This window comes from Leucoraja erinacea, chromosome 23, assembly GCF_028641065.1.
Source record: "Leucoraja erinacea ecotype New England chromosome 23, Leri_hhj_1, whole genome shotgun sequence".
Lineage (NCBI taxonomy): Eukaryota > Metazoa > Chordata > Chondrichthyes > Rajiformes > Rajidae > Leucoraja > Leucoraja erinaceus.
The window spans coordinates 498,189-516,249 of NC_073399.1; the positions used below are offsets into that span (position 1 = coordinate 498,189).

At 44.7% G+C, this 18,061-nt stretch overlaps 1 protein-coding gene across 1 annotated transcript in view; it reads left to right on the forward strand.

Moving 5' to 3' along the window:
- The window catches only part of LOC129708077 (ubiquitin carboxyl-terminal hydrolase 43-like), a 285,523-nt gene that overhangs the window by 228,283 nt on the left and 39,179 nt on the right, over window positions 1-18,061 (forward strand). Inside the window, exon 8 of the mRNA XM_055653607.1 lies at window positions 8,894-9,005. Within this exon, the coding sequence (XP_055509582.1) occupies window positions 8,894-9,005 (112 nt within the window). The remainder of the gene's footprint in view (window positions 1-8,893; window positions 9,006-18,061) is intronic.

The following is an 18,061-nucleotide window of genomic DNA, read 5'->3' on the forward strand; positions in this document are numbered from 1 at the left end:
CATTGGCCACGTTCTGTAAGTTTCAGTGTAAGTTTAGTGTATCTGTGCCTGCACATGGAAGGACAATCTCAAGAGTCAAATTACCCCACTTCCTCCCCACTGCCTTTCATCATCCAAGCAGCACACAGGCCATTCTTAGCTGAAAGCTCCATCACCAAACAGAAGTAGGGGCAGTGCCCAGAACATAGTCCAGCCCATTGGCCCACAATCTTTCTGCCGATTATGATGCTATGCCAAACTGATCTCATTGCCTGTACATGGTCCATATCCCTCTTTTCCCTGCATTTCCGTGTCCCGATCTAAAAGCCACTTAATGCCACAATGGTATCTGGCTCCACCACCACCCCTGGCAGTAGTTTACAGATTGGAAAAGACTCAGCTTTTGGCAGTTTCACTGTTTTTAATCCCATCTTTTTCCTTCTTAAAATGATCCACTTCCATTATGTCCGCCATTGCTTGGGGCAAACGTAGTGACTTCAGTGATATGTTTCACTTTTAATTACTTTTTAATCATTCCCAATAGCATCATCATCCAACAGAGTAATGTTATCCATCAACTATCAAAGTATCAATTATCACCTTAACCATCCCTTCCCAGGCCAGTCCCTTGGGTAGGGTTTCAGCAACAATCTAAAATACTCTCACAGCTACAGGCAAATGAATATTAAACAACTTCTGCTCAATGTGTATCCCTTTTTTGGGGATTCTGAATAAGATTTAATTTAATGTCGGGATAAAAAAGTAACTTGGTTTCATTGTTTTAATCTGAGAACTAACTGGTTGGGAGCAGGTAGGGTTTACAACTTTCTCACTCACTAATAAGGGACAAAATCCCGATGGCAATTGGTTGCGGTGTCTGGGTGAATGATGAGTTGGCCCGGGTGTTAGACTGCACACAAAGCCCAGCCAGCGGGCCAGCTGAGGGGCGCAGTGTCCGGCACCCCATCCAACTTATGAACCGATGATCGGCCGTGAGAAGAGTTGGTGGTGTTGGCGGTAAGCGAAGGTCCCAAGGTCGGACAGCTGGCCGGGCTGCCGACCGACTGACGGGGCCACGGGTGAGGTGCTGTGGCTGCACTCCATGGGCAGCACTTCGTCGGGACGGGTGAGGCGGGGCTGGACGCGGCGCTCTGACCCGACTGTCCCCTCGGCCCGAGTAGTAGCGGTCAAATACGGGACAAGGGCAGTCCCATACGGGGCAAACCAATTTAGCCCAATATACGGGATATCCCGGCTAATACGGGACTGTTGGCGACCTTAAGCGCAGGAGTGGAACAAAATGGAAGTGGGCCCTTCGTCACAACTCATCCAAACTGCCCAAGACAGTCCCATTTACCCGGGCTTGGCCCACGTCCCTCTAAACCTTTCCAATCAGTCATGGATTCCATGCCTGGTTTAAATATTGTTATTGTCCCTGCCTGAACTGCTTCCTCATTTCATGTACCCATGTGTGAAAAAGTTGCCCCTCAGAAACATAGAAAGTAGGTGCAGGAGTAGGCCATTTGGCCCTTCGAGCCAGCACCGCCTTTCAATATGATCATGGCTGACCCCTCTCATCCTTCTAAATTCCAGTGAATACAAGCCCAGTCGACCCATTCTTTCATCAAAGGTTCCTATTAAATCTTTCTTCTCTCAGCATAAACCTATGCCTTTTAGTTCTTGATTCCCCTACCCTGGGATAAGGATGAGGTGAATGCAAGTCACCTTTATAAGATCACCCCTCAATCTCCTACACTCCAAGGAACAAAGTCCAACCTCTCCCTATAGCTCATTCTCTCAAGTCTTGGCAACATCCTCATCAGTATAGATATATTTTTGTGTAGAGTAACTCAATGCCTTGTTGATACAAGGGGCTGGAGATACAAAGGGCTAGAGTAACTCAGTTTGAAGAAGCGTCGCGATCCAATACTTTGCCCATTCATGTCCTTCAGAGATGTTGCCTGACTCACTGAGTTATTCCAGCATTTTGTGACCCTGTATTCTGATATTTAACTGCAAGGCAGCAAACAACTGACCATCCACATTGGCCCGATACAATTGGGAGAAGATTAATAATGACGAATGAAATTGAATTTGATCCAGCAGTGATGGTTTTCTATTCTCAAATTCAGCCAAGCATAAGATGTACATGTCTTGGATGAGCCCGTGTTGAAGGCTGTTTGAAAGTGTGAATAAAAGGTAATTTTAGCTCAAAAATTTCAGTTTGCTGTTCAGGGAAATGTAATTCCCTCCATCACCTCTCACCTCCTTTTCCTTAGACACAAAGTGCTGGAGTAATTCAATGGATCAGGCAGCTTCTCCGGTGAACATAGATAGGCTACGTTTTGGGTCAGGAACCTTCCTTCACTGATTAAGGTGGGGAGAGGAGAGAATCTGGAAGAGAGGAGGGGCAATTGATAGGTGGATACACGTGTGGGGGTAGGCAGATGGCTAGACTCAGAACTATAGCCATTGTCAAAGCCGTGAAGCAATTTTCACAATGTGTAAGTATTTCTTCATTTCAAGACATTTATGTGAATACTTAAAAAACAAGAAAAATATTTAAATATTTTAAAACTAAAGAAAAACGTTAATCAAATGGTAAAACTAAATTAAAATAATGAAAGAAATAATAACCCACCGTTACAATCCTGCTGGTTGAGATAATGGGGGCTGAACACATGAAATCCAGCAACGGGATAATCTGTAAATCTTGGACTGAACAAGCCAGACTGAACTAGCATGCAATAGTCTATGGTGTGTTATTTGTCACACATGCAACTGCACAGTGAAATTCTTGTTGCATTTATTACACATGCGGTGGCGCCATTAGTCAAAGTCCAAAGTCCAGTCTGGCCATCTTTGTGTCCAGTGAGCTGCCACCTCCAGCCAACCATGAAGGCACTGGAGGCATTACCCCAGTTCACCCTCCCACCTTTGTGACTTTGATCTCACGGTCAACTATATTTATTCATTTGAGACTGACGTACTCTAAATACAAGGAAAACTCTTTGGTTGATATCACTGCATCTCACTGCAGTGCATCTGCATTGAGACCACTATTTGCTCACCCATTGCTGACTACTATATTTAGAGCTGTCATACAAAGATGGCCATCAGCTGTAAGATGTGACTTTTTTTTACGCTGCGTTTTTCCCTGACCTGTTATTTAATAACACAGAAATCCAGCTCAAGGGAATATCTCATTTGTCTGGTATTCCAAGACATGAATAAATGCTCCAAACCCTTAGTATAAATAATTGAAGAACTTGGAAAATCAATTCTTTAGCATTTTGATTTTCTTAAAATACTTTGGTGCATTATTTGGGAAAGTGTAATTTTGGAAATACAAAGGCAAGCAAGAAAAATGTCAATTAGCACAGTACAGATGACAAAGGAGGCAAGTACCAACGTGATAGAAAATGTTTAAAGGGGTTTAAACCAAATGTGGGCATCTGGTCAGCATGGATTAGATTGGGCTGATTGGTCAGCATGGATTAATTGGGCTGAATGGCCTGGATTTTGCATTTGGGGAATGTGATCTTGTCAGCACCATGTGAAGCTGGCAACATTTTGGCAGTCACACGCATCCAGAGAGTGGCACAGCTGGAAGAACTGCTGCCTTACAGCACCAGAGACCCATGTTCAATCCTGACCTCGGGTGCTGTCTGTGTGTAGTTTGGACATTCTCCCTGTGACCGTGTGGGTTTGCTCTGGGTGCCATAGTCTCCTCCCACACTCCACTCATGCAGGCTTTTAGGTTAAATGGGATAACATAGAACTAGTGTGAACAGCTGATCGATGGCATAAATCACTTCACATACAGCAGATTGCCAGACAATATAAAAGGAAATGACTTCATAACCTTATGTCAGATTGGTTGCAGCTTATATATTGACGAGTACTGTAAGAATTGTTTTCAATTCCTCTTTGAATTCAGCAAGCCAAGACTTTTTGTTTGAATTATTCCCACTGTGAGATCCTGAACATTGGCGAGACCAACCGTTTCACTTGTGCTTGCTCCACCAAGGCCTGCTGGATCTCCAAGTTGTTAACCCCCTTCCCATTCCCAAACTGTCCATTCTGTCCTGGGCCTCCTCTGTTGCCAGAGTGAGGCCATGTGCATATTGGAGGAGCTGCCACCTCATATTTCAATCTGGCAGCTTACAATGTAACTGTGTGAACATAGAACAAACACCCACCTCCTCCCCTTCTCTCCCTCTTCTCCTCTTTCCCCCTCTCCTCCACTAAATGGCTGGTAGGCAGTTCCACAGTTCACAATGATGTGTCCCTCTTGGGCTCACACCTGTCGCTATGCAGAAATCAGCCTGTCCAGTTTTTTCCCCCCGCACTCTCCCTGCTTCAATCAGTCTGAATAAGGGTCCCTACCCGAAAAACGTCACTTATCTATTTTCTCCAGAGAAGCTGCGTGGCCGGCTCAGTTACTCCAGCATTTTGTGTCTATCTTTGGTACAAAACAGCATCTACTGTTTATTTTTGATCACTCCTTGTTTGAACGTTGTATATGCAAAGGAAGCACAGCCAATGGAGTGCAGTGTTGTCTAGAAGTTTCATATTGGACCTTAAATCCTCAATCTTCTAACACACTGACACAGGTCTCAGCATCACACAAACTCCAAATCATTCTTGCAGTTTCTTTTAAAATCCAAACTTCTCAGATTTTCATTTCAAAAGTCTGAAGAAGGGTATCGCCCCGAAACATCACCCATTCCTTCTCTCTGGAAATGCTGCCTGTCCCGCTGAGTTACTCCAGCACTTTGTGTCTTTCTTTGGTTTAAACCAGCATCTGCAGTTCCTTCTTACATATTCAGATTTTAATTTCACAGCTGTACGGAAAAGGAAATCAAAGGATTGGTACAACTGCACCAGTCTGAGTTATTGCTGGAAGACTGGTCTTAACTCAAGTTTGAATAGTCCTTTTGGCCCCTCATGGAAGCACATTCATCACAGCTGGGCTTCTTGCCCTGTCGGTGATTTCTCATGTAACTTGTCAAGTCCACTGTCATGTGTTTGAGGAGCAGCCACAAATCAAGGATAAGGTGTAAAATTCCTGGCCTGTACTTGAAGACAATATTCATCACTTTTCTCTTTTGTGCATTTGATTCAATCCTTGGAGCCTTCACCCCACGCTCTGAATCCCTTGTGGTTCATTACAGAGTTATTTACAGATGGCTGCTTGTGGGTCACAGATCTAAAATGATAAAGTGTGCTGATAGAGTCGTACAGCGTGGAAACAGGCCCTACTTGTCCCATCGACACTAGTCCCATCTGACTGTGTTTGGCCCATACCCCTCTAAACCTGTCCTATCCATGTACCTGTCTAAATGTCTCTTTAACATCGAGATAGTACCTGCCTCAATTACCTCCTCTGGCAGCTCGTTCCACACACCCAACATACTTTGTGTGGCAAAAGTTACACCTCAGGTTCCAATTAAATCTTCCCCCCCCCCCCCCCCTCTCCCCCCTCCCCCTCCCCCCCCACCTTAAATCTATGTCCTCCTGTTCTCAACTCCCCTACTCTGGGCAAGACGTTCTGTGCATCTACCCGATCTATTCATCTCATGATTTTGTACACCTCTATAATATTACCCCTCATCATCCTGCACTCCAAGGAATAGTGGCCTAGCCTGCTCAACGTCTCTCTTTAACTCAGACCCTTATGTCCTGACATCATAACTCTGCTGATGACAGAAATGGGTTTGTGAAACTGCGGAAGAGCAGGATTAAAATTGTAACTGTTTGGCAGCTAATGCTAAAGAAAGTTTTCCAAGTGTAGACCCAGTGGTTCAGTGGATCATCTGCCTTTTTACTGAATTACACAAAACAAGAACGTTTATAACATTTATTGTTGTAGAAGCTGAACTCAGTCAGCAGAAAGTTTGGTTCTGATAGACTAAGCTCCGACTGTCGCCACTGTGGCAAGAATGAACTGAGGTATAAGTCTGTCTCTATGTTACCACATGGTGACCAACCCCGATGGGTGGACTTGAGTGACGATGGATTTGGGTCAGTCATTCTCACGTCGTTCCAGTCCCCTTCAGTTGAATAGTTCATCAATGGATAAAGCCCATCCATCCGTAGGAACAGCACCTCTGCACAAACTACTCAAGAAGAGAAAAGTAGAGGACGTTGACTCTGTGTGTAGTAGTGCATGCTTGTATCGTTATTGTTTGGCTGTGAATTGTGGATCACTTTGAGGCGATTTTTAAAGCGTTAGCATACTAAACCCCTTCTGTTGGATAATGCTTTTGCACAACACACTGGGAATCAAATTCCTGGGAGTGCATATCTCTGAAGATCTGTCCTGGACCCAGTACATTGATGTATTCATAAAGAAACGCCATCAACGCCTCCGGGTGGCGCCAGCAATGGCTGACTGTCCCTTCCTTCTTGTTGTTTAAATAGTATGTGTTAAATGTATGTGTCTAGTGTTCGTTAGTTTGTTTTACATGGTGGGATGGGGTTAGGGGTTAGGGGTTAGGGTTAGGTTATGGGGTGGGATGGGATGGGAAGGGGAGTTGGGGGAAACTTTTTCTAATCTCTTACATCGACGGAGGTGCGATTTTTTTCCGTATCGTATCTCCGTCCACACTGCGGCCCAACATCGAGGTGTTGGCGGCCTTTGCTGGAGGCCGATTTTGAGATCTCCATCGCGGGTGCCTGCTGGGCTTACCATCGTGGACCTCGCGATCCCTTTGCCAGGTATCAACCTCGGATTTCCAACCACTGGTGCCTGTGTTAACGTCTCTGGTTAGAGACCGACTTCCGGGAACTCCACGCCGCGGGAGCTTCGACCGCCCAACGCGGGAGCTTCGAACGCCCAACGAGGGAATTCGACCGCCCAACGCGGGAGCTTCGACCGCCCAACGCGGGAGCTTCGACCGCCCAACGCGGGAGCTTCGACCGCGACTTCGACAGCCCAACGCAGGAGATTCGACCGCCCGCGACGGATGGTGCGACTGCCCCGACCGTGGACAATAAAGGGGAAGAAGATTGGACTATTTTGCCTTCCATCACTGTGAGGAATGTGGGGAATCTGCTGTGGTGGATGTTTATGTTATGTAGTCATGTGTCTTGTTGCTTTTTTTCTCTTTTCGAAATGGCTGCATGGTAATTTGCATATTGGTATATGTGACAATAAAATACCTTTGACCTTTGCCTCCCTAAGTAGGTGAAAGAGATTTGGTAAGTCAACAAATACTCTCTACCAATTCTACAGGTGTACAGTAGAGAGCATGTTGACTGGTTTCATCACGGCCTGCCTCTGCAACTCAAACGCCCAAGAAACAAGAAGATTGCTAAAAGTAGCAAACATTGCCCAGTCCATCACGTGTACTGAACTCTACACCAGGGATCTACAAGGGTCACGGCCTCAAAAAGGCAGCCAGCATCATCAGAGACACACACCACCCTGGGCACATTCTCATTTCAATCCTGCCATCAAGAAGAAGGTACAGGAGCCTGAAAGATGTTACATGCAGGTTCAGGAGCAGCTGCTTCCCCTGTTTAACACTAAAACTTTCAAATAACCTCCAAACCACATTAACTTGGGGGCAATGGTTTTGTCTTTGCACTATTATTGTTTATAGATAATAACTATTTATTTTATTATGGTGCTTACATATGTATTGCACTGCTCCAAGTCAGAATTTCATTATTCCGTTTTGGGACATCTGACAGTAAAACAGTTTCAAGTTCAAGTTCAAATGTATTTGTCACAAGGTGCAGTGGAATGTAATTTACCACTCGACTCATGATGTTTTGTTCTGCTAAAGTCATTCTGAAAGTGCAAATTATTTTTGCAGTTTCAAATATTTATCTGAACACTGACTGAGTGATTGTGCACATCTTTGTCTCTTGAATGCTTTAAGTAGGGCATTGAAGATCTTACTTGTGTGTGTGCGGATTTTAGTTTAGTTTAGAGATAGCGCAGAACCAGACCCGCACCAACCAGCGATCCCTGCACATTAACACTATCCTACAAACACGAGCGGCAATTTACACTTGAGCCAATTAACCTGCAAACCTGCACGCCTTTGGAATGTGGCAGGAAACTGAAAATCTCAGAGAAAACCCCTCTGGTCACGGGAGGAACGTACAAACTCCATACAGACAACATCCGTAGTTGGAATCAAACCCGTTTAGATGCCATTTTGGGTACATGTTACTTTTTACTGTAGATTCACTTACTGAGCATCTTGAGAAGCATTATTTAGATTGGAAGACAACACACACACAGAGATTGGATGATATAATTCCTTGATTCAGAAAAGAAAGACAAAATGGCAAGAACTCAATCAAAACCAGTGGTGCCTTCTTGCATTTTGAAATTACAAGATCTTTAATAAACCATAAAATAAAATATTTATTCCTTGTCAATAAAACGACCTCATTTCTAGCACAAGATGCACATCTTGAATAATTGATTTTTAAAAAATGAGATCAAAATGTACAGTTAATTATATCTATTATTTCTGGTGACACCCAGTCATTGGGAAGCGGGTTCAGTTCTTGTATTCATTAAAAATGCCTTTGCAACGTTTGCAAAATGAATGAACTTTGTGCTTTTGTGTTGTAGATATAAATATCTGAATAAATTATGACATTCACCCTTCATTTAGCCCTCTAGTTTCATTCACCCCAAAATAATGTCATTCACCCTTGGGTGAACCATTCACCAGTTTAAGAAGCGCTGTTAGCACATCCAATAAAAATCTTATTGAGGAATCACTCCTTGGATAAGTCAGAGCTGCAATTTACTAAAACAGTAAACCTGGTTCTTTTAATAGAATTGATATGCATTTAATGTGTTCAGCTTGCTGCAAATGCACTAACCCAATAAGTATGTATCAGTCTGGGTGAAACTGAAGTAATTTGACGTTGATCTTTGTAGGTTTGGTCCACCGTTCCTGCTGAGGGAAGATCATTCGTTGACTTGGGATCAGCTGCATCATTGCATCCTCAACAAAATGTGCTACCTGATGAAAAATGAAACCCATCCTCAGGTCAGTGGTTTTGACCACATACTACAGGACTCAGGGCAACTGAAGACAGACAGCCAAACAGAAACAGAAATAGATTGAAGACCTGGCTAGATTCAGCCAAAAGAATTTCATTCAAGTAGCATATGGTTGAACTTTGAGCATTTCTGTCAAATGATTTGATGTGATTTTGATCAACGTTCAACGTTCATACCCGTTGACCATGTTGGTGTTTCGGGGAGGTCGTGGAAATAGATAGGATAGTGTTGTTGAAGCATAAAAACCACGATCATATCCAGAACGTCACGTATCCATGGTCTCCAAAGATACTCGAGTAACTCAGCGAGACAGGCAGTTTCGGGTCGAGATCTTTCTTCAGACAGAGGAAGGGTCTCAACCCAAAATGTCACCCATTCCTTCTTTCCAGAGATGCTGCCTGTCCTGCTGAGTTACTCCAGCATTTTGTATCTATCTTCGGTGTTAAACAGCATCTGCAGTTCCTTCCTACACATTTTCCAAAGATGCTGCCTGACCCATGAAGTTACTCCAGCACTTTGTGTCCATTGTGGAGAAAATGGACAGGCGAGGTTTTTTCTGAAGAAGGTTGCAACCTGTCCTTTCCTTCCACAGATGGGTAAGCACCACTATCGTAACCTCTTTCACCACCTCCACTGGCATGTCAACCTGGTCCATGTATGATTGATGGTCTAAATATGCTATGTAAATAGGCACATGGATTTGCATGGAATGGAGGAATATGGATCAAGCACAGACAGATGAGATGAGTTTAACTTGGCACCATGCTTGGCACAAACATTGTGGACCAAGGGGGGCTGTTCCTGTGCTGTATTGTTCTATGTCCAGGTCAAGAGCAACATCCCAGAGGTAGATATGTAGAAATGCACAGCTAGATATGTTACAAAATGGAGAATAATCTCTGACTCTGTAACGAAATGGAGAGTTGATCAAGTATTATAAAACTTGACCATATTCCATGTGTATATTCTCATGGACAGAACTGAGCAGTTGGGCCTCTGCTCACCAGCACTGTGGCTGGACCAGCTGGATACACAAGGTCACTGAACACGAGGGCCATTGCTCTAGCTAAGAGGCAGTGAATAGTCTTTGTTACTAACTCCACCCATGTGCCATTCAAAACCACCCCTCACCTGTATCCACCCATCACTTGCCAGACTTTTTCCCACCACTGCCACCTCTGTTTTCCACCTGAAACATCATCCGTCCATTCCCTCCACAGATGTTATCTGACTCGCTGAGTTCCTCCAGTACTTTGTATTTTGCTCAAGATTCCATCATCTGCAGTTCCTTGTGTCTCCACAGAATTAGTACTGGTTCATAATCTAAGACTTTATGCCTGAATAAAGATTCAAATTTCTGGAGTAACTCAGCGGGTCAGGCAGCATTGCCGGAGAACATGGATAGCTGACGTTTTGGGCCGGGACCCTTCTTCAGACCTGAAGACTCTGAAGAAGAATCGCAAGGCAAAACGTCACCCAGCCATGTTCTCCAGGGTTGCTGCCTGACCTGCTGAGCTACTCCAGCACTTTGTGTCTTTTTTTGTAAACCAGCATCTGCAGTCTCTTTTTTCTACATCTTAAACCTGAAGTCATTTCATGATTTAGATTTATGTAAACCACAAGCTAATGTTATTGTTGTCATGTGTACCGTGAGACAGTAAACAGCTTTTGTTTGCTTGCTATCCAGTCAGAAAATGACTATAGTGCACAGTGCACAGTGCAAGAATAACATGTACAACATTTAGTGCAAAGTTATAGGCAGCACAGTGGTAGAGTTGCTGCCTTACAGTGTCAGACACCTGGGTTCGATCCTGACTACGGCTGCTGTCTGTACGGAGTTTGCACGTTCTCTCTGTGACTGCATGGGTTTTCTCCGGGTGCTCCAGTTTCCTCCCACATTCCAAAGTTGTGCAGTTTTGTAGGTTAATTGGTTTCTGTAAATTAGGATAGAACTAGCGATTGTCGGTCAGTTTGGATTCGATGGGCCGAAGGGTCTGTTTCCCCCCCGCATCTCTAAAGAAATATAACCTCGAAGTCCACTTGAAGATATAACATTGAAAGGTTACATTGAAGTACTTGTTTCCTGTCCCAAAGTAACATCTATTAGGAATAATTTCATGCTCTGGGAGCATAGATGACAAATTTTACACTTTCACTTGAGCTTAATTTAGCATTGGCTTGTATTGCACACCAATCTATGGATGTACATGGAATCATGGACAGGTATGTTCTCACACTCTACTTGAAATGATAATAAACGCTGCAACCTTCTCTCAACATGATGTGAAGTCTGAAGTCTCGCTGGCAGGTAAAAGAATTGAGGTTTCCAAGAGGTCACTCCACAGTAAAGTGCTTCACAGTTCAGAGCAGAGATGATTTAAAATATTCAGCAATGCACTTTCTATTAAGAGTGTTTACCCGAACTTGTATTAAGTCGACATAAGTGCATTGCTGTTGCTTGATGGAAAAGCAGTGCAAATTGCCCAGTCAATTTCTGACCGTTACAGAATATAATTTGGGATCATTCTCGGCTGCCAAGAAAATAAAATAGATCAATATCTGCAAGAAGCTCACGGAATATAAAACTGTGCCTGGTCTTTGATTGATAATTACTTATAAATATTTAATTCCAGCAAACTTGTGAGAAAACTTGTTTTGTTCCTGTAGCTTCCATTGAACTGTTGCTGTCAACACATCGTCTGCATAACCTGACAAGCTGTTAACCACTTCCTCACTTGGATGGCATAGTTTTCTACAAGGAATTGGCTGTAAATAAGCTGTTTACTTATTATGTTCCAGGGCATGTGTTGAGATGACAGTGAACAATCCATAGATTTAGACTAGAGATATGGCATAGAAACAGGCCCTTCCGCCCGAGTCTTCGCCAGAAATCACCCCATCCACTCTCACAATCCGACCCGCTAGGGCTGATTATATTTTACAATTTACAGAAGCCCATTAACCCACAAACCTGTACGTCTTTAGAGTGCGGGAGGAAACTGGAGAACCTAAAGAAAACCCATGCGGTCACAGGGAGAACATACAAATCTCGTACAGACAACACCCGCAGATAGGATCAAACCAGAATCTCTGGCTTTGTAAGGCAGCAACACGACCGGTGCACCAGTGTGCGCTATCTTCCGTAATTTGAAGCCTTTATATTCACTGTCAGCAAGATAGAGTTAGCACTTGGAGCAGTGCGGTGCAGTCTTGCACCACCACTGCTACTTTCCCATGAGCTTTTCGCTGCAGCTCTGTAAATGACAATTTGTAACAGGATTATATATCTGCCTGGAATTAATTCTGAGATCCCATCTTTTATTAAACTTCTGTTGCACATTGAATTGGGCTTCTCAAAACCCTCTTTCTTGGAAAGAAAATCATGGTGCAATTCAAGGCCATTCAGCCCATCTTCTTTCTGCTGTCACTCTGTAATTGAGATCCGCAATAGTCTTGCATCCTACAGTTTAAATTATTTTTTTAATATACAGTAAACCTTCTTGTTTATAGTCCTTTTTCTAACGGATTTTGGTTATGGTAGATGGACCTACTGACCTTCACCACCTGCAGACGTCACTCTTGGCCCGTACGGCCTCCCCCGGCCACTCGCGCCACCGCTGACCCACACAGCTTCTTTGACCGCTACCGGGCCACGCCTGCTACTGTCACTGTTGACCCTCACCTGCACTCCGGCCGCCCACGGGCCGTGACCAATTATTCCGCCAATCCTCACCTCTCCCACGGCACCTGGCCCGTGTTCTCCAGAGATGTTGCCTGACCTGCTGACTTCAGCACTTTGTAACCAGCATTGGCAGTTCTTTGTTTCTCCTACATATACAATGATACTCAGTCGTTGTTGTTGGGGGAGTCCAGAACCAGGGGCCACAGGTTAAGAATAAGGGGTTGGCCATTTAGAACGAAGACGAGGAAATACTTTTTCTCACAGTGTGTGGTGAGTCTGGAATTCTCTGCCTCAGAGGGCGGTGGAGGCAGGTTCTCTGGATGCTTTCAAGAGAGAGCTGGATAGGACTCTTAAAAATAGCGGAGTCAGGGGATATGGTGAGAAGGCAGGAACGGTGTTCTGATTGGGGATGATCAGCCATGATCACATTGAATGGCGGTGCTGGCTTGAAGGGCCGAATGGCCTAGTCCTGCACCTATTGTCTATTGTCCATTGATGTTGGATCTCATCATCAAGGTGACATCAGTAATCCCGTACTCAGTTATAGCGGACAATCAGCCCTCCCTGCGCCTCATTATAACGAGGGTTTACTGTATTCACCCATCCATTTGGATGTAGATTACAACCCAGGGGTATGAATATTGATTTCTCTAATTTCAAGTAATCCTTGCAATCTCTCTCCCTCTGTCCGTCACCCACTGTAACCATCTTGCTGGTTTCACTGTTCCTATCCCCTCATTTTCACCTGTTGTTTCTGCAGTCATACACACAAAAAAGAACCAAGACACAACACAATTTACACAAACATCCATCACAGCGCATCTCCTCCTCGCTGTGATGGAAGGCAAAGACTTATCTCTCCCCTGCACTTCCCATTCTCCTCCCGATGTCAGAGTCAAAGTCAAAGCCCCCGGCGGGCGATGGCAATTGTCCCGCGGCCATTTACGCCGCGCCGGGTGATGCAAGGCCGCGCTCCGGGTCTTGTTGTTGGAGCCCCCGGCGGGCGCTAGCAAAGTCCCACAGCCGTTCCAAGCCGCGTGGCCCACTGTGTCCACGTTGAAAAGCAATCACCCCGTACACTAGCACTATCTTACACTAGCGACTATTTACAGAGGCCAATTAACCTATAAATCTGTAGGTCTTTGCAACATAGGAGGAAACTGGACACCTAGAGAAAACCACGTGGTCACAGGTCCGTGCAGACAGCACCCATAATCAGGATCGAACACAGGTCTCTGATGCTGTAAGGCAGCAACTCTACCATTGCCCCATTGTGCTGCCCCTAACTGTGACTTCCACTGCCTTTCCAAACAAAACTAATGCAGATCATAGAAAATGAATAAATATTCTTCTGATCTTCAATTATTTTTTTTAGTCAATTATTCATATCTGTATTCTCTTGTTTCTGCAGCACTTGAATCCATTCTGTTCACTCTAATCCTAAATGTATCTCGACTTGGGACCTTCTGCTGTGTTTTTAACTTATTTGTTTCCTGTTTTTTGATGCATCCTGTGAGGTCTTGAAATTAATTTGTTTAATTAACATCTATGTTGTTTTGCTACAGATTCAGTATTTAATTACTCCTAGTAATTTCAAAACTCCAAAATTGTACCAAGTAAAATGAGTCTGAAGAAGGGTCTCGACTTGAAATGTCATCTATCTGTGTTCTCCAGGGATGTTGCCTGACCCGCTGAGTTACTCCAGCACTTTGTCTAGTTTTTTTGTAAACTGACACTTGCAATTCCTTGTTTCTACTGTTCAATCCCAACAATTTAGAAACATTTAGACAGGTACATGGTTAGGAAAGGTTTAGAGGGATATGTGCCAAATGTAGGCAAGTGGGGCTGGTGAAGATGGGGCACCTTGGTTGGTGTTGGCAAGTTGGGTATAGGGCTTGTTCACTGTATTACTCTATTTCCAGTCAACTGCTGCTTAACCAATGTGTTGTCCCTCGGAACTTCTAACAATCAGAAGCAGTCTTTTATTGATATATTTGTACAATTGCTCCCTACCACACATCCTTGTGTTTTGTTTTAGTTCTTTACTTGTACGCTGTCCCTTTAATCACAGTCTCTGCTTCAGATAGTCTCTGCTTCAGATAGTCTCTGCTTCAGATAGTCTCTGCTTCAGATAGTCTCTGCTTCAATTCTCGAGTCGATCTGACTTCATTAACTGCCCGCCCCCCCCAACAAAGAGAAACTGCTGCACGCTTTGGGAAAAATGTTCACACTTGAAAAATATTACATTCATCTTATGGGACAATTGAGCAGCTTTGATTAAATGTAGCTGAATATTATTTGATGGAGGCTATTAAAGAGTAAAAGGATTACAGGATGAATTCAACACCCTTGTCCCAGTGGGAGCCAAGCTGTGGCATATATCTTCCAACAGAATGGAGTAATTTAACCTGCACAATGCTGTGCTGAACTTTATAAAGTGACCTATATGGACTAACTCCCATACATTAAAATCCCATTTTGTAGGTGGCAGCGGAGGTAATAAAATAAATTCCCTCTTGACAGCAAAGCCATTTAGAAAGGTTGAGCAGATTGAAGGTATCTCAGGGGAATTAACCCCCAGGGTTGAGAACAAGCCCGCATGGTGACTGTCTGAATCATGACCCACACTGCAGAAGGAAGATTATACTCTAACGCAAATTCTGCTTGTGTGTTAGCTTGTAAGTCACGAGTGTTTAATTGTCATATATACCAGCAACAGAACAAGAGTCAAGAGTCAAGAGTCAAGAGTCAATTTAATTGTCATTTGGACCCCTGGAGGTCCAAACGAAATGCCGTTTCTGCAGCCATACATTACACACAAATAGACCCCAGACACAACATAATTACATTTAACATAAACATCCATCACATAGCTGTGATGGAAGGCCAAATAAACTTATCTCTCCACTGCACTCTCTCCCCCCCGATGTCAGAGTCAAAGTCATAGCCCCCGGCTGGCGATGGCGATTGTCCCGCGGCCATTAAAGCCACGCCGGGTGGTGCGAGGTCGCACACCTGGTCTTGGTGTTGGAGCCCCCGGTGTGCGCTCGCAGAGTCCGCGGCCATTCCAGCCGCGCGGGGCAGTGATGTAGGCCCCGCTCCAGGAGCTCTTCGACCCCGCAACTCGGGCGGGAGAAGTCGCCTCCGCAGAAGCCCCGAAAAGCGGTCTCCCCCCAGGGAGCCGTGGGCTCCCGGCGCCGTCGTCCACAGACCTGTAGAGAGCCTCCGACTCTCCGGCAGCAGCAGCAGCAGCAGCAACAACAGCATCAGCAGCAGCAGCGCTCCTCCACCGCTCCGGACCCGGCCAGCTCCGCGACGGCAACGGTGAGTCGACACCTGAGTCCCCGGTCTCTTCCTGTTGGAGGCCGCTCCTCGTTACGGCCTCAACGACGACTGAGACCCGACGAGAAAAGGTCGGGTCTCCAGTGCAGGGAGAGATTCAAAAAGTTCCCCCCCCCCTCCCACCCCACCCCCCCACACACACACCCCAACATAAAATAACAAACACTACATAAAAACACAGACAAAAATAACAGCAATCAGCTTAACAGGCTCATTAACCCAATAAAACAAAATAAATAGATAATGATCAATAATATAATAAGTTAATACTAAGTAACCATTATAATACAAAGTATATAGTACAAAGTATACAGTATAAGTACCAAGTATAGAGTGCTCCTTAGTGCAATCCGTAGATGTGGATAATGGGTTTAAAATTTACTGATGAAGATCCCAAGAGATCGAAGTCTACAAACTATATATTTGCTACTGCAGCATGTTGGCCAAAATTGATTATTGCCAGACCTGCCCAATTACTCCAGCATTTAGTGTGTTTTTTTGTTCAAGATTCCAACATCTGCAGTTCCTTGTGTCTACAATAATTAAATGCAGTCTGAACAAGGGTCCAAACCTGAAACATCACCCATTCTTTTTCTCTAAAGCTGCTGTCTGACTCGCTGAGTTACCTCAGCACTTTGTGTCTATCTATGGATAGGTAAAGTTTTGGGTCAGAATCCTTCTTCACATTCACATAGATTTCATGTTCGGATCCTTCTTGAGACTCAAGATGGATAGGTTACGTTTTAGATCATGATCCTCCTTGAGACTCAACATTCAGAAGTGACGATTCGGGTGGGGACCCTTCTTCAGAATCCAAAACATTGTTTATCCATGTTGAGTACAAACCAATAATGTCATTTAACCATATTCCCCAGACATCCTGCATGACCTGCTCAATTACTCCAGCAATTTGTGATTGTTTGCTCAAGATTCCAAATCTGCACTTCCTTGCATCTACAATGATTAAATACAGGTTACACAAAAAAGCTGGAGAAACTCAGCGGGTGCAGCAGCATCTATGGAGCGAAAGAAATAGGCAACGTTTCGGGCCGAAACCCTTCTTCAGACTGATCGGGGGCGGGGGTGGGTGGGGACAAGAAAGGGAAAAGGAGGAGGAGCCAGAAGGCTGGGGGATGCGAGGAGACAGCAGGGGGGCTGAGGAAGGGGAGGAGACAGCAAGGACTAACAAAATTGGGAGAATTCGATGTTCATGCCCCCGGGATGCAGACTCCCCAAACGGAATATGAGGTGCTGTTCCTCCAATTTCCGGTGCTGCTCGCTGTGGCCATGGAGGAGACCCAGGACAGAGAGGTCGGAGACGGAGTGGGAGGGGGAGTTGAAGTGCTGAGCCACCGGGAGGTCAGCTTGGTTATTGCGGACCGAGCGGAGGTGTTCGGCGAAACGATCGCCCAACCTCCGCTTGGTCTCACCGATATAGATCTGCTGACATCTAGAGCAGCGGACGCAATAGATGAGGTTGGAAGAGATGCAGGTAAACCTCTGTCGCACCTGGAACGATTGCTTGGGTCCTTGAACGGAGTCGAGGGGGGAGGTAAAGGGACAAGTGTTGCATCTCTTGCGGTTGCAAGGGAAAGTGCCCGGGGAGGGGGTGGACCGAGAGGGAAGGGAAGAATTGAAGGGAAGATTCTCCAGCATCTGCAGTTCCCTCTTAAACACATGATTAAATACAGTTTGCACACATGTTGTGAGAGACCATTCTCACCAACATTTGCCGCCAACATCTGGTCTACACGAATTTGAATGATAATACTTTATCCTCACCATTCCTTTTATTGAATTAATAGCCAAAACTAACAAATGCAATTTGGTACAAATTCATTTCGCTGTCTCCTGATAAAGATATTGCTACCCTAATTACAATGCTTCGAAACAGAATGTATTGATATTTTTACAGAATAAGGAGCTAAACCTGAAATAAAGACATGTGCAGCAGGGCAAAACATACCACCCAAAGCCGGAAATAAAAAGATTGGTTAATACTCTGGTCATAAAAGAGT